Below are 22,472 nucleotides of genomic sequence, written 5' to 3'. Positions count from 1 at the left end.
ATGCTACAGCACAGACGAACATTGAAAACTTTATACTGTTAAAGAAGCCAGTCACAAAGGATTTCATATTACATATACGATTCCATTCTTATAGGAAATGTCCAGAATAGGCAAAATTATAGACAAAGCAGATTTTAGAGTCCTTAGAGCTGGGAGGGTTGTGTGTGTGTATGTGTGTGTGAGGGGGGGGAATGTGAGGGGGAAGATGTACCAGGACTATTAATGACAGGTTTCTTTTTGGGGGTGATGAAACTGTTCTGAAATTGTGATGGTTGCACAACTCTGTAAATACAAAAACCACTTGAATTGTACACTATAAACAGGAGTATTGCGTGGTATGTGAATTATATCTCAAGAAAGCTGTTTTAAAAAATCAAATGGCCCTTTACAGGTATCAAAGTACCTCATCAGCTGGGTACCATACTTTGTTTTCTCTAAAGGGAAACAACAGGCCCAGAGGGATGTCTGAACTTCCAAGTTTGGACTCTTTCCACTATGTCATGTTGTTGAGTGATGGCATAATTAATCTTCACTCCTTGTGACACGGCTATAGCTGTACATCTCTCTAACGCAAAATCTTAGTTTGCAAGTGTATGTTTAACAGTTCTCCCTTATTAGACCACTAACTTCAGATGAGAGATTGTGGCTGATTTCAGTACATCAAGATCTGGTAAAGTGCTTTGGTATTTAACAGACGCTCAAATGAAGGGTTTTCAGGTAGGAAAGATCCACAACTGAAACTACAGAAAACCAAAGGAAAGCACGGAACCCAGTATACGGACATCCTCCCTCTCCAACCAAATCAAGACACAAAAAAAGAGAAACGAATAAAGCGGAAGAACGGAGAGAAGGATGGGAGAAACGGCGGGCCTCTCCTCCCTCCCTTCCCCCACGCTCCACGACAGCTTCCCAGAAAGTTCCAGAAGAGAGTCAGGCGTGGCCGGTGACATCACGACGCCCCGTGGCGACCACCACTGAGGCCACTAGCGCGCTTTCTTTCCCGCCTCAAAAAGACCCGGAGATGGGGTTAGCGCGGCGCGAGGGGCGGGGTTTACGACACGTACAGCTCGGGGCGCGCCACTGCTGTAAAGGGAAAGCCGAGCGCGGAGGGGCGGAGCCAAGAAAGCGCGCCTTCTGGGAGGGGGTGGGGCCTGGTTAAAGAGCGCCGCGTCACATCCGGGAGACTTAGAGCCCGAGCGGAGGCGGCGTGGAGCGTTTCTCGTCTCACCGGCTCGGGAACCAGTGCGTGCTGCGGGGCTGCGGCTGAGCCTCTAGGTAGAAGGCGCAAGAGGTTGGCAGCTTCGATTGAAGCACGTCGGGCGGCGAGAGCAGCTAGAAGTCATGAGCGACAGCGGCGAGCAGAACTACGGCGAGCGGGTACGTAGTGGTGGTGCAGGGGGCGGCTGTGTGGTCCCAGCTTCTTGCATCTCTTTCCAGGCCCGTCGGCCTCGGACCGGGAGACTGGGGCGATTTCGACTCCGAAGTCTGAGACCGGGAGGGATGGGAGTCAGAGGTTTAAAAGCCCTAGTGGATAGTGTCTTTATCCGTGAAGGAGGTCGCCGGCGGGTTTAGGTGGCCCTTTACTCGAAACGGCGGTTTTTTCCGTTATGGGGGTGGGGGGGAATTAAAAATGGCCGCTGCGTCCCCTCCGTGGTGGGGGAGGGGAGCGGTATCTCGTTTCGCCGTTGCTCTCCTGTGAAGCCTCGCCGCAGCCATCTTGGGCTGGCGGGCTGGGCGCGCTGCCAGAGGCACAAAATGGCGGAGGAGCCGCGCGACAACCTCCAGGCCGCGGGGGACGGGGCGGGCAGAAAGGCAGCGTTCTTTGGGATTTTTTTTCTCAGAATTTAGGTTAAGACAGGATCATATTCTGGGCCCCGAAAGAATGGGAATCTGGGGTGTTCTTGGGGCCTCTTTTAAAATGGGGAAACTAGTCTGAGGTAGACTAAGTTCTGGACCCGTTAGTTTGAGGGGGTTGCGCGCCAGCTTTGTGTTCGGCCTAAATGGAGTGCTTTTCTTTGATACCGAAAGGGCTTTCAAACCCAAAATCTTTTTCGGTATCCAGAGTAGACCACGGGGTCGCTGAGATTTTCTTGTTTGAGGGAGTAGATTTTTTTCTGCGAGATGGTGGAGGAGAGATTGGCGGGCAGCAATTTACGGCGCCGTTGTTTTCTTTGTTTTGAGGCATTCCTACTCTGTGAAGCACAAGTTGTTGCACTTTTTAAAATTTCCACTCCAAAATGTGGAGTTTGGTGAGGGTTGGAAAAACTGCAGAAATAAAGTTCCCGGGCTAAGAAAGCATGATATAAAGGTTGGTTGCGGGTTCGTGAGTACTAAGATGCAGAAATGTCAGTCTTGCCAGAATCTTGCATGTTTGGAGGTTTGTTAGAAGAGTAATAAAAAGCACCATGGAACTTGACTTTTTTTTACTTGATGGGATTAAGTTGGGTGTTTTTACAGTTTATCTGTAATTGTCAGGTAAATCTACTTAAATGTCTTCTCAAACTCATGAAACAAATTTTAGTTGGTTCATTAGAAGGGCGTTTTTATAGAGAAACTCCTTAGCTCTTGGAGTCTTAGTGAATTTACTGTGTAACTTTGGAGCCAAGTCTGATTAATTTGGTTTGAACTAATCAGGCCCCGCCTTTACCTATGCAGATGAGTATTGGCTTTATATGTTTTTCCGTAAGACGATTGATTGCCACTGTCACCAGTGTGTGTGTGATTATTTTTTAAGCTCGCTCTTAGGGTGAGAAAGCTTGGATCAAGTTCACAAGTTGTTAAAGCTGTGGGTTATGGTTTCTGCCGGTTGAATATACTGTCGAAACTAGGCGTCAGTGTTCGGACTGGAAAGCAAATGATAATTTTAGTCTTCAGCTATTAAACAAAACAATTATAGGATACTTGTGCATTTTTTTGAGACTACAAAATGACTGGTCTCTGACTAGAGCTCTCAGTTGAATAAACCTAAGTTACTTGTGATGGTGTGCTTGAGAAAAATTCCCCAAAGGAAAGTTAGGGTATTTTTTACGTAAGGGAGGAAACAATTTCAAGAATTAGGTCCTGGTTTGAGACATCTCAAGAGACATTGTCATCCCATTAATCAAGTTTTTGAATTGGTACTTTCTGTTAGTAGAATATACATCCTAGTTATATCACAATCCCGTTACATAGAATGGAGATTCAATAAATTCTTATGGAAGGAGACAAAGTAATAAAAAAATTTAAAGGTACATGTTAAAAATTGATATTTTGTCTTACATAGAGTCTTGACTTCTTGGAAGAGTTTTTCTGAACTCTGACGTTGTGGATGTGGAGTACTTCCACATTGTTTTCTTTGGCGTTTGTTTTGTATGTAGATTGCTTTCCAGTCGGTTTATTGGAACCTGAAGTGGTTAGACTATACCTAAAACAAATACGTTTGGAACTCCCAAAGAATGCGTGGCAAAACCATAAAGCTCAGTGGGATGATTTAAATATAATGCCATTAAAAACACTAGGTAGAGCACTCAGGTCTGATTGGCTAGAAACTTCCTTTTGGGAGTGCCTGAAAACAGTGGGAAAACCGTTGCATTCGGGGTAATAATCTTGGACATGGCCTGCTATGAATAGCTTGTCTGGAGCCTGAAAAATTAACTTTCATTCCACTCTGAGTTTTCAAACATTACAAATTGTAGATGTAAATCACTAATACTGGTCTAATCAGCTAATGTTAATGTAATCACTAAAATCTTAACAGCTGGAACCACTTCCAGCCCCACCATAGCCTCCGGCCCCGCTGCTCTGAACTATCGATTCCTATACAGACTGGGGTGGGGTGCGAGCAATAAATTATCCTCGACTTGCTTGTTGATAGTGTGTTTACTTTATTGCGTGAATATTGACAGAGTTGTGGTTCCTTATGTTCCTTTGTCTTGTTTTAAATGTGCAGCTAGGGTGCGTTCCTGAATTTTTTGTGGTTCGTTTCACACTTTCAGTTATGGCAGAATCTACCTTTTACCTGTATCTGGGATTTTTCATGTCAGAGTTGATAGATTTAAATTAAAACCTGTTTCTAATTAGAGCTGACTTCCCTGATCTGGCCAAATCCATGTTAAAGTAAGATATTATTCATTTCAAAGTTCTAGTTTCTTCCAGTCATTTCCCAAAATTGGTCACATTTTTTGCAAAGCACCTTTGGAAAAAAGATAGGTGCTTTTAGCAGATATGTCATGTCACAATTTGGGAGAATAAGAACATGATAGAGTCATGAAGCCAAGTTTAGAGGTGCATGGTAATGGTGAGAGGGGGGTGGTAAATAAATCTTGTAAGGCCCAATTATGGTCACACTCTTTAGGGTGTGGTGACGTTTGTTTGTTCTTGGCACTGGTTTAATGTTCAACCCTCCTAACTAATTTCTTTAGCTTGTACAAATGGGTCTTTAACTAGAGAAACCAGAAACTAAGGAAACGCTATTTGTATGGACCAAATCATTTTAATTTGTCTGCTATAAAGATTGCAATAACTACTCTTGATAGTGTTGCCTATTTTTGTAGAAGTAATGTGTATACAATATAGGTATATTATCTTTAGTCTTATTCTTTGTAGAGATGAATAGCATCTGGATACTATCCCATCAAACTGCCTTTGAGATTCTGCAGTTTATTTTCTCTTCTGCTTAATCTTGGGTTGTCTTTTTGAATTGTTTCTAGCTTCTAACTCTAAATCCAAATTTTCAAAACTAAAACATCAATCTGTTTCTTCCTAGAGGATTAAATTAATGTTGGTGGGAGGAAATAGTTTTGTTTCAGTGTGAGTCTGGTTAGGCACAAGTCTCTTGAAACCAGGTTGAAGAATATTTTTCTTGGTCTTAACTAAGAATGATTTAATGTTACGGATATGGCCTGGAACTAGAAGGTGGCATGTTCATACTGAAATTACACGTATTTATAAGGTAAGTACTACTGGTTTTGTGAAAAGATTGAACAGGAATTCAGAAGATGAGAGGTGTGTTAAATGGAATTTGCCTTGTACAGCTTTTTCCCATTCCTTATCTCCAATAAAATCCAAAGCCTGGTAAATATTAATACTTGCATAGTTGTTGACATTTTGCCCAAGAGGACAATGCTACAGTGTGTATATCTTTTGAGCCTTAGCATTGCGTGTTATGTTGATCAGTTTTTACTCATAATTGTATTATTTTCCTATGACCTACAGTGATGTGATTGGGAATTTTAAGTGTTCACCCAATTTAGTTTTTTGGGGGAGGGGGGTCAGGCTTGTTTTTAAGCTGGGGTTGGGGAGTTCTTCATTATAGCAAATTAGTCTTCAAATTCCCCCAAAATCTTTGCTTTGAATTGGGTTTTGGAGGTTACATTCTGATTTTTATCAACAAGATTGCTGAATATGACAGCATGGATGAGGACCCTTTTGGGGTTGTTTTTTGTTTGTTTTTTTTTGCTTAGATATTAGATTAAAAAATAGTCTTCTGAAACAGTAAAACATACTTGCGCTTGAATGTTTTATGAATGTAAATTCAGAGTCTGTATGTATTTGCAAGAGATCCTTTTAAAAGCTTGGGCTTAGAGCTCATTTAGGCATGTCAGATGACAGTTTTTTCAGAAATTTTCAGTCTTTGAGGATTTTTCTATCCAACCAACCTTCCGGTAGAGTTTAGCTGCAGAAGGAAATAGTATAGTCCGTACGTTGATATGAGCATTGATCTTTATAGCAGATTCAATGAGTTTTTCTTTATCTCCTCCTAGTTTTTAAAATACTACCTTGTCGATCAACCTAATGAGTTCGCACGTTTTTAATGTTACATAAATTCCAGCTGTAGTCCCTAGAATTATTTTAACAAAAATTGTGTTGGTTATGGGACAAATTTATGCTTATTTGTAAGTAGGATCTCTTAACCATATGTATATAACATTAGCCCAGTAGTTCTTCTGGTTTTATGAAGTGGCCACTTGAACTTAGCTGAGGTTTGAATGAACCTAGTATTTATATTATCTAGCAGTGTGCTTTGTTCTTCAAATATGAAAGAAGGGAGAATGTTGGGAAGGAGTAATGAAATAGCAGGAAGGCGTCCATATTGAAAACTTGTGGTATCTAGAGCTTTGGCCTCTTCCAGCATCTTCTGCACCTAAGCCCTGTATTTAAACTTTAGGAGGCCTTAAGAGGAAACCTGCTTGGGCATTCTGATTCCACGATTACATTTGTGCTGGCAGTAAACATTTCCCATTACATTTTAGTGATGGATATTAAAACGAATTACTGTGACTCCCTTAAATAAAAGTTATTTAAATTTTTTCCTGGATTAAATAAGCAATAATTAACATTGAAAAACTAGACTGAAGGTTATGGTTGTCTTTTTGATCAGATAGGTATAAAGACTCATCTCTCACTCTCTCTCTGGTTCCCCGCCCCCCCAGAAAGTTTTATTTTCAGAAAAACTAGGAGAGGAAATTGTTAACAGTGAAAGATCATAAGGTGAAGTTCAGGGAAACTAGGATGTTTTATGAGGGCAGTTATTTTGATTAAGGTGTTCAGTAGACACTATTATACTTTATTGATCTGTTAGGTGATATCGAGTCTTTTTAATAATTTCAGGAGGTGAGCTGTAATTTTCTCCCAATATTGCCACCTTTCAAAGTAGAATTGCTCCTTTGGACTGCAGAAGATTTTAATACTTTGTTCATTGAGGGGGGAGATTTTACCAAAAATTCTTTGAAAACACTGTTGGATTCAAGTTTGTTCTGCTTTCTTCATAGCTACTCGCATGTAGTAGTTGGTTGACTTGATTTGATCTTTTTAATGATTTTAGTTCTCAATTTAGTAAGTTGGGCCATTCATATTATAAAATCTCACTAGAGCAGCTTTCTAGTGGTGGGTTGAACACTATAGTCCAAATTTTCAAATTCCCTAATTGTTTTTTTACAGAGCTACTTTTGCAGTTAAAAAAATGTGTGACGTTAAATACATATCTTGCCCTTAGTCACAATTTGTAAACCTCTTCAACCCTCAGCCTTGTCATCATTGTGCAAATGAATTGTCCGTGCTTTCCTTTCTTGCACTTTTGTATTTACGTGTCACTTTTTGACTAGAGATGTGCTTTTGACACTGAACATACTTTCTATTGATGAATACGATAAGAAGTGTGAAATGTAATTATAGTTCTTAAAATGTCAGTTGAACAGTAAATGTTCAGTCGTGCACTTCACATTCAGCTTAAGCATGATAAATCTATTTGGAGTAGACAAAAGAGATTGATTATATATTTTAGAGCCAACAGGAAACTAGTTTCAGTTTTTTGAGCTGCATATTCTAGCTTTTCTAAAAATCCAAAACGAGGGATTTTTTTTTTTTTTTCTAGTTTCAGTTTTGGCACTGGATTATTATCCTGGAGTTTTAAAATATTCTTCATCCTGTTCTTTTTCTATTAAGGTTAATGTTGAAGAAGGAAAATGCGGAAGTCGTCATTTGACAAGTTTTATAAATGAGTATTTGAAGCTCAGGAATAAGTGAAGCTGAAATTTGAAAAAATAAAAGAAAGAATGCATGCTAATTATCAGACCAGAAGTCCCACTTGTAGAATATTGAGCAATTTGTGTGAAGTGGGGAAGATGAAAGAAGTCAGAATTTGAAACGGAAGAATGAAGAAAAGAAATAAAAATGAAGTTAAGATAAGAAGTAATCTGGAATCAGAAAGCACTACGCTAAGTAATTACTAGTCTGTTTATGTGTCCCTGTATATTTTGCTAAACATGCATGCATTATTTGTTTAATAGAAGAAATATATACAGGGTAAAGAAGTGCCTTCCAGGGGAAACGTTTAAATTAGGTAATTCTAATTTTAACTTCTTAGTCAAATGATTGAAATGCAACTTTAAAAAATAATAATAACCCTTTGTAGTCAAATAGGAGGCAGGAATGAGCTCTTCAGTTTGGGTAACAGCCAGCTTCATGTTGTCTCCTGGATTTTTCATCTCTAACTTTGCTGGTCCTGGGGCATGAGTGAGTACCTCCAGAGTTGGAGTTGGTGGTCTGTCTTTGCCACCCCCCTGGACTCTTAATGCACAGACCCCTATTCAGTACAGAGCAATATATAGTAGAATGTTTTCTTAAGTTTGTCAGAGTTTTCCTAAAGAATGTCACCAGATTGGTTATAGAACCAAACCCCGAAAATCCAAGCAAAGAATTGGACAGGATAGTTCCTTTTGGCGTTTATGAAAACATTAATTTCTTTCTAGATGGCAGTAGTGGAAAGCTATGACCATTTAGGCCTTAACTTTAAGATGCATGTGTGCTAAATTCACAAGATGATTCTTAATTCTTTTCTGTTTAATTCTTATTCCAGCTCAATGACTGGGGTTACTGCTAGGGTTACTGCTAAAAAGTTATAGGGCCTTCCCTTAGAATGAGGTGGGTCACATAAGTGAACAGGATATCTAACTGAAAAGTGGCAAAAGTAGTAGTAGGTGCTTTTTTCCCTTTTCTCATTTTCTGTTATTAACACTTAACGGTTAAAATGTGAGAGATATAGATCATAAAGTAGCTTTATTCTGGTTCCCTACTCCCTCCACTTACTGGGAAAATAGACGCCAAAGTTCTGTCATTTTCCCTTCTGTGTGTTGTGTTTTAGCTGAATAGAAAAAAATGATTGGTGCAGTCTTGTTACTTTCAGTTGGCTGGGACAAAATGTATGTGTCAAAATAATGCCCAGTAGTAGCCAACCAAACAGATGGCTTCTACCCTATTGGGAAAGCCAAGGCTATCACTTCTCCTCGAAATGAAGATAGCCTAAAAAACTTTGAGAGTTGTCAGACATTACAGCTTTTGGAAAAAGTGGTCTGAATGACATTCTAGAGGAATCCATTTTCTGAGATTTTAGGGCCTGTTAGTGTCAGATTTGTGGTTTTTTGTAATATTTCTGTATCTTGCAAGCAGAAGAAACTTAACTTCCATTTATAGGCAATAGTTTCCAGTATTTGCTTTGTCCCGATTATTGCTTTGTAAAACTTGCCACATGTAAACTAATTACATTAAATTGGTAATGTTGATTTTGCATTCTGAATTACAGTTTAGGCAGAGAGCTGAGGCAAGTGATGTGAATGGATGTTATATTTCTATTTAAGCTCATGGATTCTTTTATCAGGAGATCTGAAAGGTCCTTGGGGTCCAAAAGAGAAAAGAGCTGTTAGTCATCTAAGCAGTTTGGAATTCGATCATATGGCACAAGCTGGAAAGATGTAAAGCAAAATAAACATTGATGCTAGTGGAGCATCTCATCCATTCAGGTTCCTCTCCTGCCCTGGCCAAAAGCATCTTTGAGTATGAGAGTGCACCCCTCTACCCCTTGTCTGGAGACTATGGGGGAGACAGGCCTCTTAGCCTGGGGCAGGTGTAGGTGTAAGGTACATGTCCTCAGGAGGGCTGATTAATGCCAGGGGGCAGGTGGGGGCAGAGAAGGTGACAAAAAAAACAAGGTTTCAGGAAAATGACTTTGTTGGGGAAAAAAAATCAGATAGGTAAGAAGTATAAAGCTTGAAATTGATTAAATTAGTGAGACTTAACTAAGATCAATAAACACCTATGGTGTTTTTAAGAAATACAGACGCCCAACTCCAGACCTACTAAAATAAGCGCTAGTTAGGGGTGTGTTTTTTAAGTGCTAGGTACGTTTACTGCATACCTCTAAGAGCCACTGTTCAAAAATGTAATTTAGTGCATCTAGTTTTTAAATGTATGAGAAACCTAGTGAATTGGATGGATTTTCCCACTTCTTTCATTTCTTTCAGAAAGTTTTTCTGAGATATTGCCATTCTCAGCATAGGTAGATACTGGTTTGGTATTTTGTTGGAAGGCTGAGTTTTGTTTTTCTCTGATGTATTCCGTGTAGATTGTATATTAGTATATGATTAAGATCCAGTCTATAAGAACTTGATGCCCTGAGCAGTTTTCAGGGAATTTTGGCTTTGTTATTCATGCTAACTTTAAGTATATGACCCTTTCCTTGAGATATTGACGTTCAGAGTAGTGCTTCTTTTGGTAGGATTTTAATGTGTTGACACTTATTGTTCTTGACAGCCCTGAAAGTGGACTTGGAATTTCCTTGCGTGTAGGGGCTTTCCAGCTGGTTTTACAGATTTGACCATGGACCAAGGTTAAAGCTAACTTTATGCTTTTAGATTTGGCTAATTTAGGTGTCATTTCTTCTAGACAGGCTAAATATCCTTGCACATAGTTACAAACCAGCTAATGGCCAACGTAACTGCAAAAAGGTTTAACTTTAAGACTACCCCTGACAAGAATGGTAGGGGGTTAGAGGCATTGTTTTCTGTGTTAGCCTAACAAGTGTCAGTACAGAATGGAAAAAATCTTAGCATTCTGGTGGTTTCTCCTATTCCTGGTCTGAGAAGTGATTACTCACAAAATGCATCTGCATGTAGCCAATTAGTTGTAGAGGTTGAGTGAAAAGTCTTATGATAATTTCACAAATACTGTATCTTTGACCCTTGATCTGCTAGAATTTCATGGGAAAACCTCATTAAGGTTTATTCTGAGGCTAGAAGTACGTACTTTTCCCTCTTGGTGGACAGACTGGTAAAGCATCTCAGCTTGGAATAAGGCTTTTCTGTTTACTGAAGCAAGAGGCTTAAAAGAGGATCTTGACTTTTTCTACTCTTCCTTTTTCAGATCCCTGAACTGATTTCTGTTAACTACAGTTACTTTATTGGTAATCTTTTAACTCTTACTGTGAGGCAACCCATATTCTCTTCCTGCCAGAGCAAATTGTTTATGTTGGTTTCCATTAAAAGTCATAATCGTTCCATGAAGTAATCTTTCTAGCATTGGAGTAAACAAAGGTATTTAGTTAATAGCTTTTGGGTCCCTGTTTCTTCCTTCTCTTCTAGATTAGCTTTTGCCTGTTGAAATGATGGCAGAAAGTGCAATCCCCAATTTGAGAACTTCTTTGTTCGAGGAGGAGGAGGTGGATTGTGCTTTAAAAATGTCTCTTCAGAATATTTGCCAGAGAAAGCCAAGGGATTGTTGGTTGGGGTCCCCAAACCACTTCTAACCACTCCTTGATGGTAAAAGCAGCTGCTTTCACTAATAATTAGGGACCATCTTTGAATCTCTTTACTAACTCATGGCAGGAAGGAGAGGGGGGCTGTCATGTTTCATGTCACTTTACACCATTTTCATAATGACTGAAATCTTACTGTAAAGTTTCTAGAGTTGTTTTGGGTGTAGAGACCAGAACTCCTTTTGCCCACTGAGTTAACTCTTATGTTCCCCTGTTCTAACTTAAGCTTTAATTTGTCTCTTCTGTGTTGCATCATAGGAAGGATCTTCCAAATTTTCTCCATTATGTTCTTAAGTCACAGAACATTCTAAATGTTTTGGGCTGTGAATTTAAAAGAATTCGTATCTTCTGTCCTTTGAAGAATGGCCAGTGTATTTATTCTGAGGGTCTACCACACGGGAGGTCTCTTGTGATATACTTCTATGCAGCTTCAACATTGATTCTTACCCCTACAGTGGACTTACCTGTAATGTTGATTCCTTTTGAGTCTGGCTGTTTATCCTATGTTGGGCAGGAAGTTCATTAGGACTAATGCCATTTAATTTGCTGAAGATGGATAACCTGGAATAAAGGTTGTCTTGGTTTGATGATACCTTGGTTAGCTATCAGACTGAGTGGATTCTCTTGTCGATTCCACTATTTCTGGTTGGTGTCTTGGCAGAACCTTTCCCTAGGTCCAGTTCTTTCTATACATGTTTGCATTTTCCACTAATTATATATGCCTTTGGTTCACTGATGAACTAGTTATCCTGTTACCCATTTCTTTGCTAGTTTCTTTTAGAAATCTTTTTTGTATTACCTACCTACCAGCTAGTTCCAGTATGATAGGGGAAAGCTTGGGTATACAGTAGATACCTAGAATTTCCTGAACTTCCCTTCCTAAACCTAGATTAGGAACCCATGATGTAAAACTGTTTTGGTTTTAAATATGTCCTTTATGTAACTTTCTAACTGCTTATTCTCAGTTTCCCCATCGGTTGGCACTGGCTCATCTACACTTAGCTGAGTAAGATCTCTGTACCCTACTTTAATTCTTACCTCTGCAGTTAATTCACTGCCTCTCTACTATAGCTCCATCTGGTTGCTTTGAGATTTTAAGGGCTTCCTACCATGGTTAGGTGGACAGGCTCTGCAGATCTAGTGTCCTTCAAGCTGGTCCTTGCTTTCCACTAGGTTTCTACCTTCTCTGGGACTTGAAACAGTTACCGTCCTTGTCTTTTTTCCCACTCAGCAGTAAATAAAACTTGAATATACAGTAAGTTTTAATTAATTTTATAGGGTTTTTTTTGTTGATGGCAACTTGGTTGAAATAGGTTGTGAGGTATAGGTGTCATAGTTTAATAAGGTTCTTCTCAGCCTAGTCTTTATGGAGTAACATTCCCAAAACAATCCTTGGGCAGTTCCCTTAACTGCTTGGCTTTGGCACCCATTCTGAAGAGTGGGGGTCAGTTAACTCTTATCCCTGCTCCCTATAAAAAGGTGGAAGTTCAAGTTAATTGGCTTATGTCAATTGGAGCAACGTAACTATTACACAGGTATATTCAGTTCCTGCCCTTACCTATGTTTTCTTATCTTGGAAGGGGATTGCTTTCCCTCGCCATTTATCTCACACAGCTTATTTGTTTTTAAAGTTGCCCAGAAAGTATACAAATTAAAACTTTGACATCTACGGTAGAATCCCGTTCTGCTTCCAGAAGTGGAAGTGCTCATGGATCTGGGAAATCTGCAGGCATACCCCTGCAAGGTCTCGCTCCAAGGAAAGATTCCAGGCGTTCCAGATCAAAGTCCAGGTCCAGATCTGAATCTAGGTAAGAAAGACTGTCTTGGATTTTCTTAGCTTTCAATTGGTGTGTGCTTTTGTAAACTAGGAAGATAGAGAGGGTCAGTTCATTTGTTGGCTTATTTAATATTGGTACTAGAAATGAACTTAGTCGTTAAGATCTGGGAGATAGAAGACTTAAGGTGGTTAAGAGCCTGGGTTTTTGGCGTTAGGGTTCAAATCTTACCTCTATTTTTTTCTGGCTTGGGCAGATTACTTAACCTTTTTCAGTCTTAGCTTCCTTATCTATAAAAGGGCGAATTAGTAATAGTACCAGTTCTTCAGAATTGTGAGGATTCACTATGAGTTTTAAGTGAACTGCTTATTAGTATGGCAAATAGACTGCAGAACATTGGCTTTCAGTAACTGCAATTCTGATAAATAGGTATAGTCTAGTATGACAAATGTATGTATAAACAAAAACACCTTAATGCAGCGCTATTTTTTTTTTTTTTAAATGTTCGTCAAGAGTAAGCTATACATCTTGGTTTGCGCCAGGTCAGCCCCAGTTTATGCCGATTGTCAGGCATAATTAACAGCGCCCCCTTTCTCTCTTACAATGTATCCTCCTTGGTTTAAAATGACAGTTCATATGATCACTGTAGTTAGAGCAACTGGTTTTAAAACACTGCTGGAGAAACCTGTGATGGTGATTTTATCTTAAGTGAATAGTGGGCATAATGCAAGAAGCAGAAAAATAGAGGGAGGTATTCTGAGGGTAAAGGTGGTGTAAATCAAGCTAGTATGAAATGCATGTTTTATGGTTTTCGAAAGATAATTGTGTTAAGTTTAATCTCTAAATTATTTTAAGATATGATGGAAGGGAACTTTAGCTGGTAGTGGTTTTTTGGAACTCTTCCTGGCAGAGTAGAAGTGACTATATACAGAAGAAAAGTATCGATCCTGCTATATGCCTGAATTGTGTGTTCCCACTTTGTCGTTTAAACTCTAGAATAGAGTACTGAAAGCCATATCTTACTGTTAGCTATTTAGTCATAACTTGAAGCCTTGTCTTTCAGGTCTAGATCCAGAAGAAGTTCGCGAAGGCATTATACAAGGTCACGATCTCGGTCCCGCTCCCATAGAAGATCCCGTAGCAGATCTTACAGTAGAGATTATTCGAAGACGGCATAGCCACAGTCATTCTCCATGCTACTCGCAGGCGTCATGTTGGGAATCGGGTAAGATGAAAAAAATGTTTTTAAAGCAGTGGACTGTTTAAAGCCGCTTTATAATAATACATAATATGTTCCCTTTTTTTCTTTTGTTTGATGTTAGAACTGATATTATTTGACAGTGGCGCTTTAGCATGAGTTACCTGTAGTGCCTTTTTAGTGTTTTGAGATTCTCTTTTAAAAGATACCACCCATGTAATTGTCTACATTTGTGCCTGTTGATCACATTAAGATATTGTCACATTAACAAGGTATTGTCATATTAACAGCACATCAGATTAAAAAATCTCCATTATACATTATTATTAGTACACTAGATCATAGGTCTGTATGTTTCATACTAATGTTAATTTACGTTTCTGGTTTGTTTTAATACACTTTACAGAATGCTGTCCTGATTTTCCCATTTACTTTTTTTTAAATTCTGGCTGTGTTGGGTTTTGTTTCTGTGCGAGGGCTTTCTCTAGTTGCGGCAAGTGAGGGCCACTCTTCATGGCGGTGCGCGGGCCTTTCACTGTTGCAGCCTCTCATTACGGGGCACAGGCTCCAGACGCGCAGGCTCAGTAGTTGTGGCTCAGGGGCCTAGTTGCTCCGTGGCATGTGGGATCTTCCCAGACCAGGGCTCGAACCCGTGTCCCCTGCATTGGCAGGTGGCTTCTTAACCACTGCGCCACCAGGGAAGCCCTCCCATTTACTTTTAAGCAAGTTTCTTTCAGGTATTAAGGCTTTTTTATCTTCCACAAGAAGTTCCAAATGAGATGGCATTTAATGTGTTCATATTGTGGTTCCATTGTATAATATAATGCAAGTAGACGTAAAGGGAGTGTTTTTTGTTTTTGAAAGTGCCATGGAATTTGACTGCAGTAAATGTATGTATGATGTAAATGAAACCTTTAGGCAAACTCATTACGGCTACTGGAGTGTCAGCAACATTTGGTTCTTTATTTTCCTTACGGTAATAATTGCAAACTACTTATTAATACCTGTTAAATACAGTTTGGTACTCATCTTTGGTTACATTTATGTGTGTATATGTGTATATATATAAACACTTAATGTATACAATGTTTCTATAGAAATAAAATCAGGCTGAACATGCTCTTCTATATCTTTTTGGCAATTTAGAGCCTCCCATTGCGTGAGTGGTATATCATAACATTTTAACAGTATGCTGTTTTTCCCCCCTCTGGCTTATAGAGACAGTGCTATTCTGATTATCAATATGTGTGCATATTGTTGAGTATGTGGCCATTTCTTAGAATAAAGCCCTAGAAGGTGAAGAATCCCTTGGGCAAATTGCCCTTCAATCTCCCCCCCCAAAAAAATGTCAGGTGCATTTCACTAGTATGAGCTGCTGTTTCCCGTCCACTTACTAAGTTGAACTTACCCCTTTTGTGGTCTTTTCTACATGTTCTTAAACATGCTTGTGGTGTTGCTGTAATATTAATTTTAGAATAGCATTTTATTTCGTTCATTATCTTTTAGGGTTAGTGTGACATTTTTGGCTAATTTATGCATAGTTTCTTTTTCTTTAACTTTGATTGATGACACGTTTTAAAGTTGAAAATCCATTTTTCTATTTCTAGGCAAATCCTGATCCCAACTGTTGTCTTGGAGTATTTGGATTGAGCTTATACACTACAGAAAGAGATCTAAGAGAAGTGTTCTCTAAATATGGCCCAATTGCTGATGTGTCTATGTATATGACCAGCAGTCTAGACGTTCAAGAGGATTTGCCTTGTATATTTTGAAAATGTAGATGATGCCAAGGAAGTAAGTAAAAGTCTTGTATCTTTGTAAAAATACCAGTCCTATTTTTAACTATTTTTACTGGGATAAGGACAGTTTTTGCTTTAGTAACTATATATAGCTTGAGCTAAAGGAAATGCATTCATCTGGGAACATACACTGATCAATATTGAATTTTTTAAAAAACCTAACGTGGACATTTTCAAATATTTGTACAGTAACAGAAAAGTATGACAGTTTGGTTCTGTATTCCATCTCAGTCCTCTCCACCACATTTGAAGTAAATCCCAACATAGTCAACTGTTTCCAGGTGTGGTATGTGTCTAGATAGAGATATTTCTAAAGTATAAGAATATTAATACTCTATTGGAGTATTTAATCACTGTTTATATCAAATTACTTTTAAAATTTATTTATTTTGGCTGCGTTGGGTCTTCGTTGCTGTGTCAGGCTTTCTCTAGTTGTGGCATGCGGGGGCTACTCTTCGTTGTGGTGTGCAGGCTTCTCATCCCGGTGGCTTCTCTTGTTGCAGAACATGGGCTCTAGGCACGTGGACTTCAGTAGTTGTGGCGCACAGGCTTAGTTACTGTGCAACATGTGGGATCTTTGTGGACCAGGCTTGAACCTGTGTCCCCTGTATAGGCAGGCAGATTATTAACCACTGCACCACCAAGGGGAAGCCCCCAAATTCCTTTTTTAAAACAAATTTTTGGCTGCATTGGGTCTTTGTTGCTAGGCACAGGCTTTCTCTAGTTGCGTCGAGCAGGGGCTACTCTTTGTTGTGGTGTGCAGCTTCTCATCGCAGTGGCTTCTCTTGTTGGCAGAGCACGGGCTCTAGGTGCGCGGGCTTCAGTAGTTGTGGTGCATGGGCTAGTTGCTCCGTGGCAGTGTGAGATTTTCCTGGACCAGGGATCAAACCCGTGTCCCCTGCATTGGCAGGCGGATTCTAAACCACTGCGCCACCAGCAAAGTCCCCCCCAAATTACTTTCTAAAATGGAGAAGAACATTAAAAAGTGATAAAGCTATGACTATGACTCAGGAGAAAGGAACTGGTTTTGAATGTATACTAGCAAGTGATTTTATATTTAGAGTTAAGTTGACTTGAGGCAAAACATAGGAAGTAATTTTTTGGGGGGCCGTGCTGCATGGCTTACGGGATCTTAGTTCCCCGACCAGGGATTGAACCCAGGCCATGGCAGTGAAAGCACTGAGTCCTAACCACTGGACTGCCAAATTAAATTTTTTTATTATGTAGACTAAAGTAAAAATTCAGTGTGAGAATCTAGGCCACATTTAAGAAATCTGGACTTTAGAATACATACAGTATAAGGAAAAGTTGAGAAACTTAAATGACAAGCCATCTGAGGCCAATGTTGAGATGAGTAACTGAGTTCTAAATGAGATTATATGGTTATACATTTTCTTTTATATGTATATGTAACTTTGTCAAGATTATACTAACTTTGAAAAACCATAGATTTTAAAATAAAGCTGATCTACTAAAGGAAGAATTGAAAGCTGAATGCAAGTAATTATAATTTAAGAGATTTAAGGGATTCTTTAAGATCTCTTTCACTTCATTTTGGTAATAATTGAACTGTATAGGCTTCCTGGTTTCCCTAAATTTTTTTTTCTTTTTTTGCTACAGGACCAGAGTTCACTTTCTGAAAGATAGCATATTCTGTATTTGAATCAGTAGTGCCAGAAACTGTCTTGAGGCAGAAACGATCAAACTAGAAAATAGCATACTTGGAAATAGACGTTTAAATTCTATTTAGGTGGAGGGGTGTTTCTTTAAATTGTGAACAAACTGCTATGTCTTTGGGATATTTTTTCCTTAAGTACATACTGTTTTATTTAGTCTGTGTTCTAGATACAAGAACTATATGTAATTCAAGCTTTCTTCATCCCAACCTTTTGCTTCCATAGCAGGGAGCCATAAACTTGTGTAAAGGATTAGACAGTAAATATTTTGGGCTTTGTGCACCATAAGATTTTTTTTTTTTTTTGCGGTACGCGGGCCTCTCACTGTCGTGGCCTCTCCCATTGCAGAGTACAGGCTCCGGACGCGCAGGCTCAGTGGCCGTGGCTCACAGGTCCAGCCGCTCCGCGGCATGTGGGATCTTCCCAGACCAGGGCACGAACCTGTGTCCCCTGTATCGGCAGGCAGACTCTCAACCACTGCACCACCAGGGAAGCCCACCATAAGATCTTAATGACACCTTTCCAACCCTGTCAAAGTAATGGAAAAGTAGCGCTATAATATGCAAATTAATGAGTGGGCTATCTTCGGTAAACCGTTTATGGTCACTGATTTTGAATTCCATTTATGATGAAATACTATTGATTTCTTTCCCCTCACCCATTTAAATTCTTAGCTCATGGGTCATAAGTTGCCAGCTATGTACTGCTTTAGAGCTACAAGCACTGTGTTAGATAAAATATTTCATGGGTTTAAATTGGCTTTTGTGGTTTTTTTTGGGTAGCTTTTCTGGGCTAGCTTTTATAAATAAAGATTTATAGGCGGAAAAGCCTATTAATAAGCTGTCAGGCATAATGTTCTGGCCTAGCTGAAACATCCAGTTGGACCCTGTTTATAGCTGTTGGATAATTTGGGGCTTTGTCCGGGGTGTATATAACAACTTACATATCTTTTGAAGGCGAAAGAGCGTGCCAATGGAATGGAGCTTGATGGACGTAGGATCAGAGTTGATTTCTCTATAACAAAGAGACCACATACCCCAACACCAGGAATTTACATGGGGAGACCTACCTAGTAAGTTTATTTTCAAGGTTGTTAAAAATACTGACAGTTTCAGTTTGTTCAGTTCCTCCAAGAACTACACGTAGTGAGGGGTGGGGGGGATCTGGCATTTCAAACTGGCTAAAACTCAAAGTCATACAGTGTATTCAGTGGAAACATTCTGTTGGTACCACACATTTGATTGGTATCATTTAATAGATCACATCTCACTTTATCATAAATAATGCCATAGATTTGGCTTTGCTGGGTAATTGATTTTCACCAGACCATTTTTCCCACGTTGGAAACTTAACCGTTATTATAGGTAAGATTTTAAGTTCGTACAAATCTTACTTACTGTTGTTCATAGTGGCAGCTCACGCCGTCGAGATTACTACGACAGGGGATATGATCGAGGCTACGATGATCGGGACTATTACAGCAGGTCATACAGGTAAGTTAAGCATAATACTAAGTTTAAGTTGCCAAAAAGTTGAAGGTCAAGCCAGGTCTTCTCCTGAATCAGTTGCAACATAATTTAAGGCAGCACTATACATACCTGAGTTTTAGTCTTTGATACAAGTCATTACCTTTAATACTAAGATCCAGGCCCCGAGTTTACACTAGTTGTTTTGGCCACACCATGCGGCATCTTAGTTCCCTCACCAGGGATCGAACCTGAGTCCCTTGCATTGGCAGCATGGAGTCTTAACCACCAGGGAAGCCCCTAAACTAGATTTTATGATTATGTGTCTTTTTAATTTATCTTTGTATGTATATTTTTTAAACACCAAGTTGTAAACCAACTGAAATCCTTGGTTTCAAAACATGACAGTGAAAACAATTATAGACCATACTTCATTTTTTTCCCCCTTTTTTTTTTTTTTTTTTTTTTTTTTTTTTTTTTTTTTTTTTTTTTTTTTATGCGTTACGCGGGCCTCTCACTGTTGTGGCCTCTCCCGTTGCGGAGGACAGGCTCCGGACGCGCAGGCTCAGCGGCCATGGCTCACGGGCCCAGCCGCTCCGCGGCATGTGGGATCCTCCCAGACCGGGGCACGAACCCGTGTCCCCTGCATCGGCAGGCGGACTCTCAACCACTGCGCCACCAGGGAAGCCCCCCCCTTTTTTGTTTTTAAAGTGAGTTTCATAAGCTGTGTTTTGAATGTCATTGCTTTATAAAGCAATTTTTCGTATCTAAGGAATCGTGCACTGAAGGGCAGGGGAAATTGATTCTTGAAAGAATCAAAGAAGTAATTATTTAAGGACAATAATTAGTGTAACAATGGTAAGTTTAGTTACCAAAATATTGATATATATTTTGGGGTTTAGCAAGGAAATGTTCATGACACTGGGAATACTTTGAAAGGCAAAAATGAAGTAAAGTTCTCTATTTTATTAGCAGCAGCAGGTAATTCAGACCCTTCCTTGCTTGTCAAAATGTAAATTGTGTAGTAAGTATTGACCACAAACAGTTAATCCTTGACACCTTATTTTAGTGTGGTGTTGAGGTGTGGATGTCGTCTTTTGCACCCTATTCAGTAATGTTTTAAGAAGTTGACAGTCCTGACATTTAATACTGACAAAAAGAAACTTTCTTAAAAGTGGCATTCTGTACTGACACTTAAGGGATTGATTTATGGAGGCTGCAAAGATTAGGGTCTTATATTTTATTTAATTCATGAGCATTTACTTTTAATGATATTCATTTTAACCACAGGGAGAGCTCTATGCCAATTTGTAAAGAGGTGGCAAAAGCAGCTAGCTTTCACTTTTGCGAGTTTTAATTTTATTGCATGAATTGTGTGTACTTTCAAAAATTTTTTAAATGAATATATATTGCTTTTCTGCCTTCACAGAGGAGGAGGTGGAGGAGGAGGAGGATGGAGAGCTGCTCAAGACAGGGATCAGATATACAGGTATGCCAGGAGAAGATTTAAAATCTGTACAATATTAGAATGGCTCACATAAAGACATCTTCATTATTATTATTTGGTAAATTATAGTTGGCATTACACAGAATTGGATTGCATGAAGTTTATGAATATATTGTAACTGAAGCCAAATGACAATGTGTACATGGCTTAATTTGTGTGTTCACAGAAATTAATTGTGCTTACACTAGGTCATTTACTCAGTGGTACCATTTTGTACCTTAACGTGAGATACGGCAGAAACTAAGTATTATTCCTGATAGTTTTATTAGCTTTTTATAAGTATTTCAGAATAGCAAGTGAGTATTCAAGTTGATCTTTCTTACACAGAACTAAATCACTTTGAAGCACTGTGAATGAAATTTTGTTTTGGGTGCTCATAGGGTATAATTTTTTTCCCTTCTCTAAGCCATTTTAAATTCTGTTAAGTATAATGTTAATTAGCAGATGATCAGTGGATCAAATATAGCAAGGAGTATTCAACCTCTGATAGTTTGAGGGGTTATTTGGTACTGGGCCTGATAGTGTGCTTCATTCTCAGGACTAAAACAGACCTTGAAATCCTGTGACTAATGCAATATTTTTTCAAGGTCAGTGAGGATCTTTTAGTTTTGGAAAGTGACAAAGGGATCATGTATAATCTCGGTAGTCTTAGATGGTGTTGACATTTGTTTACAGAAGACGGTCACCTTCTCCCTACTATAGTCGTGGAGGATACAGATCACGTTCCAGATCTCGATCATACTCACCTCGTAAGTTTTTATTGATTTATATGATTGTTTATATATTGTAATAGCATGGCTTGCTGTGACTTACCAAACAGCAGATAATGGGTTAATTCAATTAGTTTTATCTATATTTCTCTCCAACTTTTGGTTTAAGGAAGTATAGGAAAACAACCCTTGGATCTTACTCTTGTTGCTTATGTTCTGTCACCATTTGTAGCTTTTCCTTTTAGGAGTCCTTGTTAATGTTTGTACAGCTTGGAAACATTTGAGTGACTTAAAACCTTAGCTTTCAGCTATATACTCCCAGCTATTTCTGTTTAACATTGGTCGTCTTAGTGTAATCTTATGTGAAGGTTTTCCTCTATTTTCACAGGAGAGAATGTGGTACATAGGAATTCCTGATGGCAGAAGTAGTTAAATGCTCAACATTAAAAGTACACACTTGAGTATTGAAGAATATTTATTTCTTTTCTCCTAGGTCGCTATTAAAGCATGAAGTTGAAGACTTTCTGAAACCTACCCTAGAGTTGGGATATTGTTTGTGGACAATATTTTTTATTGTCTCCTGTTTAAAAAGTGAACAGTGCCTAGTGAAGTTAGGTGACTTTTACACCTTTTATGATGACTACTTTTGGTGGAGTTGAAATGCTGTTTCATTCTGCATTTGTGTAGTTCGGTGCTTTGTTCAAGTTAAGTGTTTTCAGAAAAGTATGTTTTGCCATGTATTTTTTTACAAGTCTAAATTTTGACTGCTGAGAAGTTTCTATTGTACAAAACTTCATTTAAATGGGTTTTCTACTGAATCCAGGGTATTCTGAAGATCGAAGCCTGTGTGTAAAATGAGCTACCAAATGGCAAAAAGCAACAATAAAGTTTGGTTTTTACTTTTCTTTCTAACATATCAATGGTTAGCAGAACTGTTCAGAATAGACTGTCAGTAGTAAATTCAAGACAAATGCCCGTTTTCCTCCAGTCCATAAAACATACCATACTTAATATACCTGCAATTAAGTGATTAAAAATTATGCTCTGTAACTCTATACTGCTAGTATTAGGCCTAACAGATCTTCAATACAGCTAATGCTTAATATAAATGTGAATTTGTCGGCGTTTATATAATCTGTATTATATATATAGCAGGGAATAAGATGAGAGTTACACAATGAATGCCTTTAAAGGCTATTTCTTAAAGCTGTTACGATGGGGATAATGGTATTTCAACTAGTTATCAGCAAGTGACAATACATTCCACCACAAATGT

The 22,472-nt window shown here is 38.9% G+C and overlaps 1 protein-coding gene across 1 annotated transcript; it reads left to right on the top strand.

Moving 5' to 3' along the window:
• Nucleotides 1-1,178: 1,178 nt before the first annotated feature.
• Nucleotides 1,179-22,100, top strand: TRA2B (transformer 2 beta homolog). Its single transcript, XM_032631562.1, is given in 13 exon segments — nt 1,179-1,377; nt 12,740-12,873; nt 13,904-14,003; nt 14,005-14,033; nt 14,035-14,065; nt 15,646-15,754; nt 15,757-15,795; nt 15,798-15,832; nt 18,470-18,585; nt 18,923-19,006; nt 20,409-20,468; nt 21,162-21,235; nt 21,690-22,100. Coding segments are annotated over 13 exon segments (858 nt in total). The 5' UTR covers nt 1,179-1,341; the 3' UTR covers nt 21,701-22,100.
• Nucleotides 22,101-22,472: the final 372 nt, after the last annotated feature.

This window comes from Phocoena sinus, chromosome 4 (assembly GCF_008692025.1).
Source record: "Phocoena sinus isolate mPhoSin1 chromosome 4, mPhoSin1.pri, whole genome shotgun sequence".
NCBI classification, from domain to species: Eukaryota; Metazoa; Chordata; class Mammalia; order Artiodactyla; family Phocoenidae; genus Phocoena; species Phocoena sinus.
The sequence above is the reverse complement of the archived record's forward strand: the minus strand, read 5'-3'. Positions and strand labels throughout refer to the sequence as shown.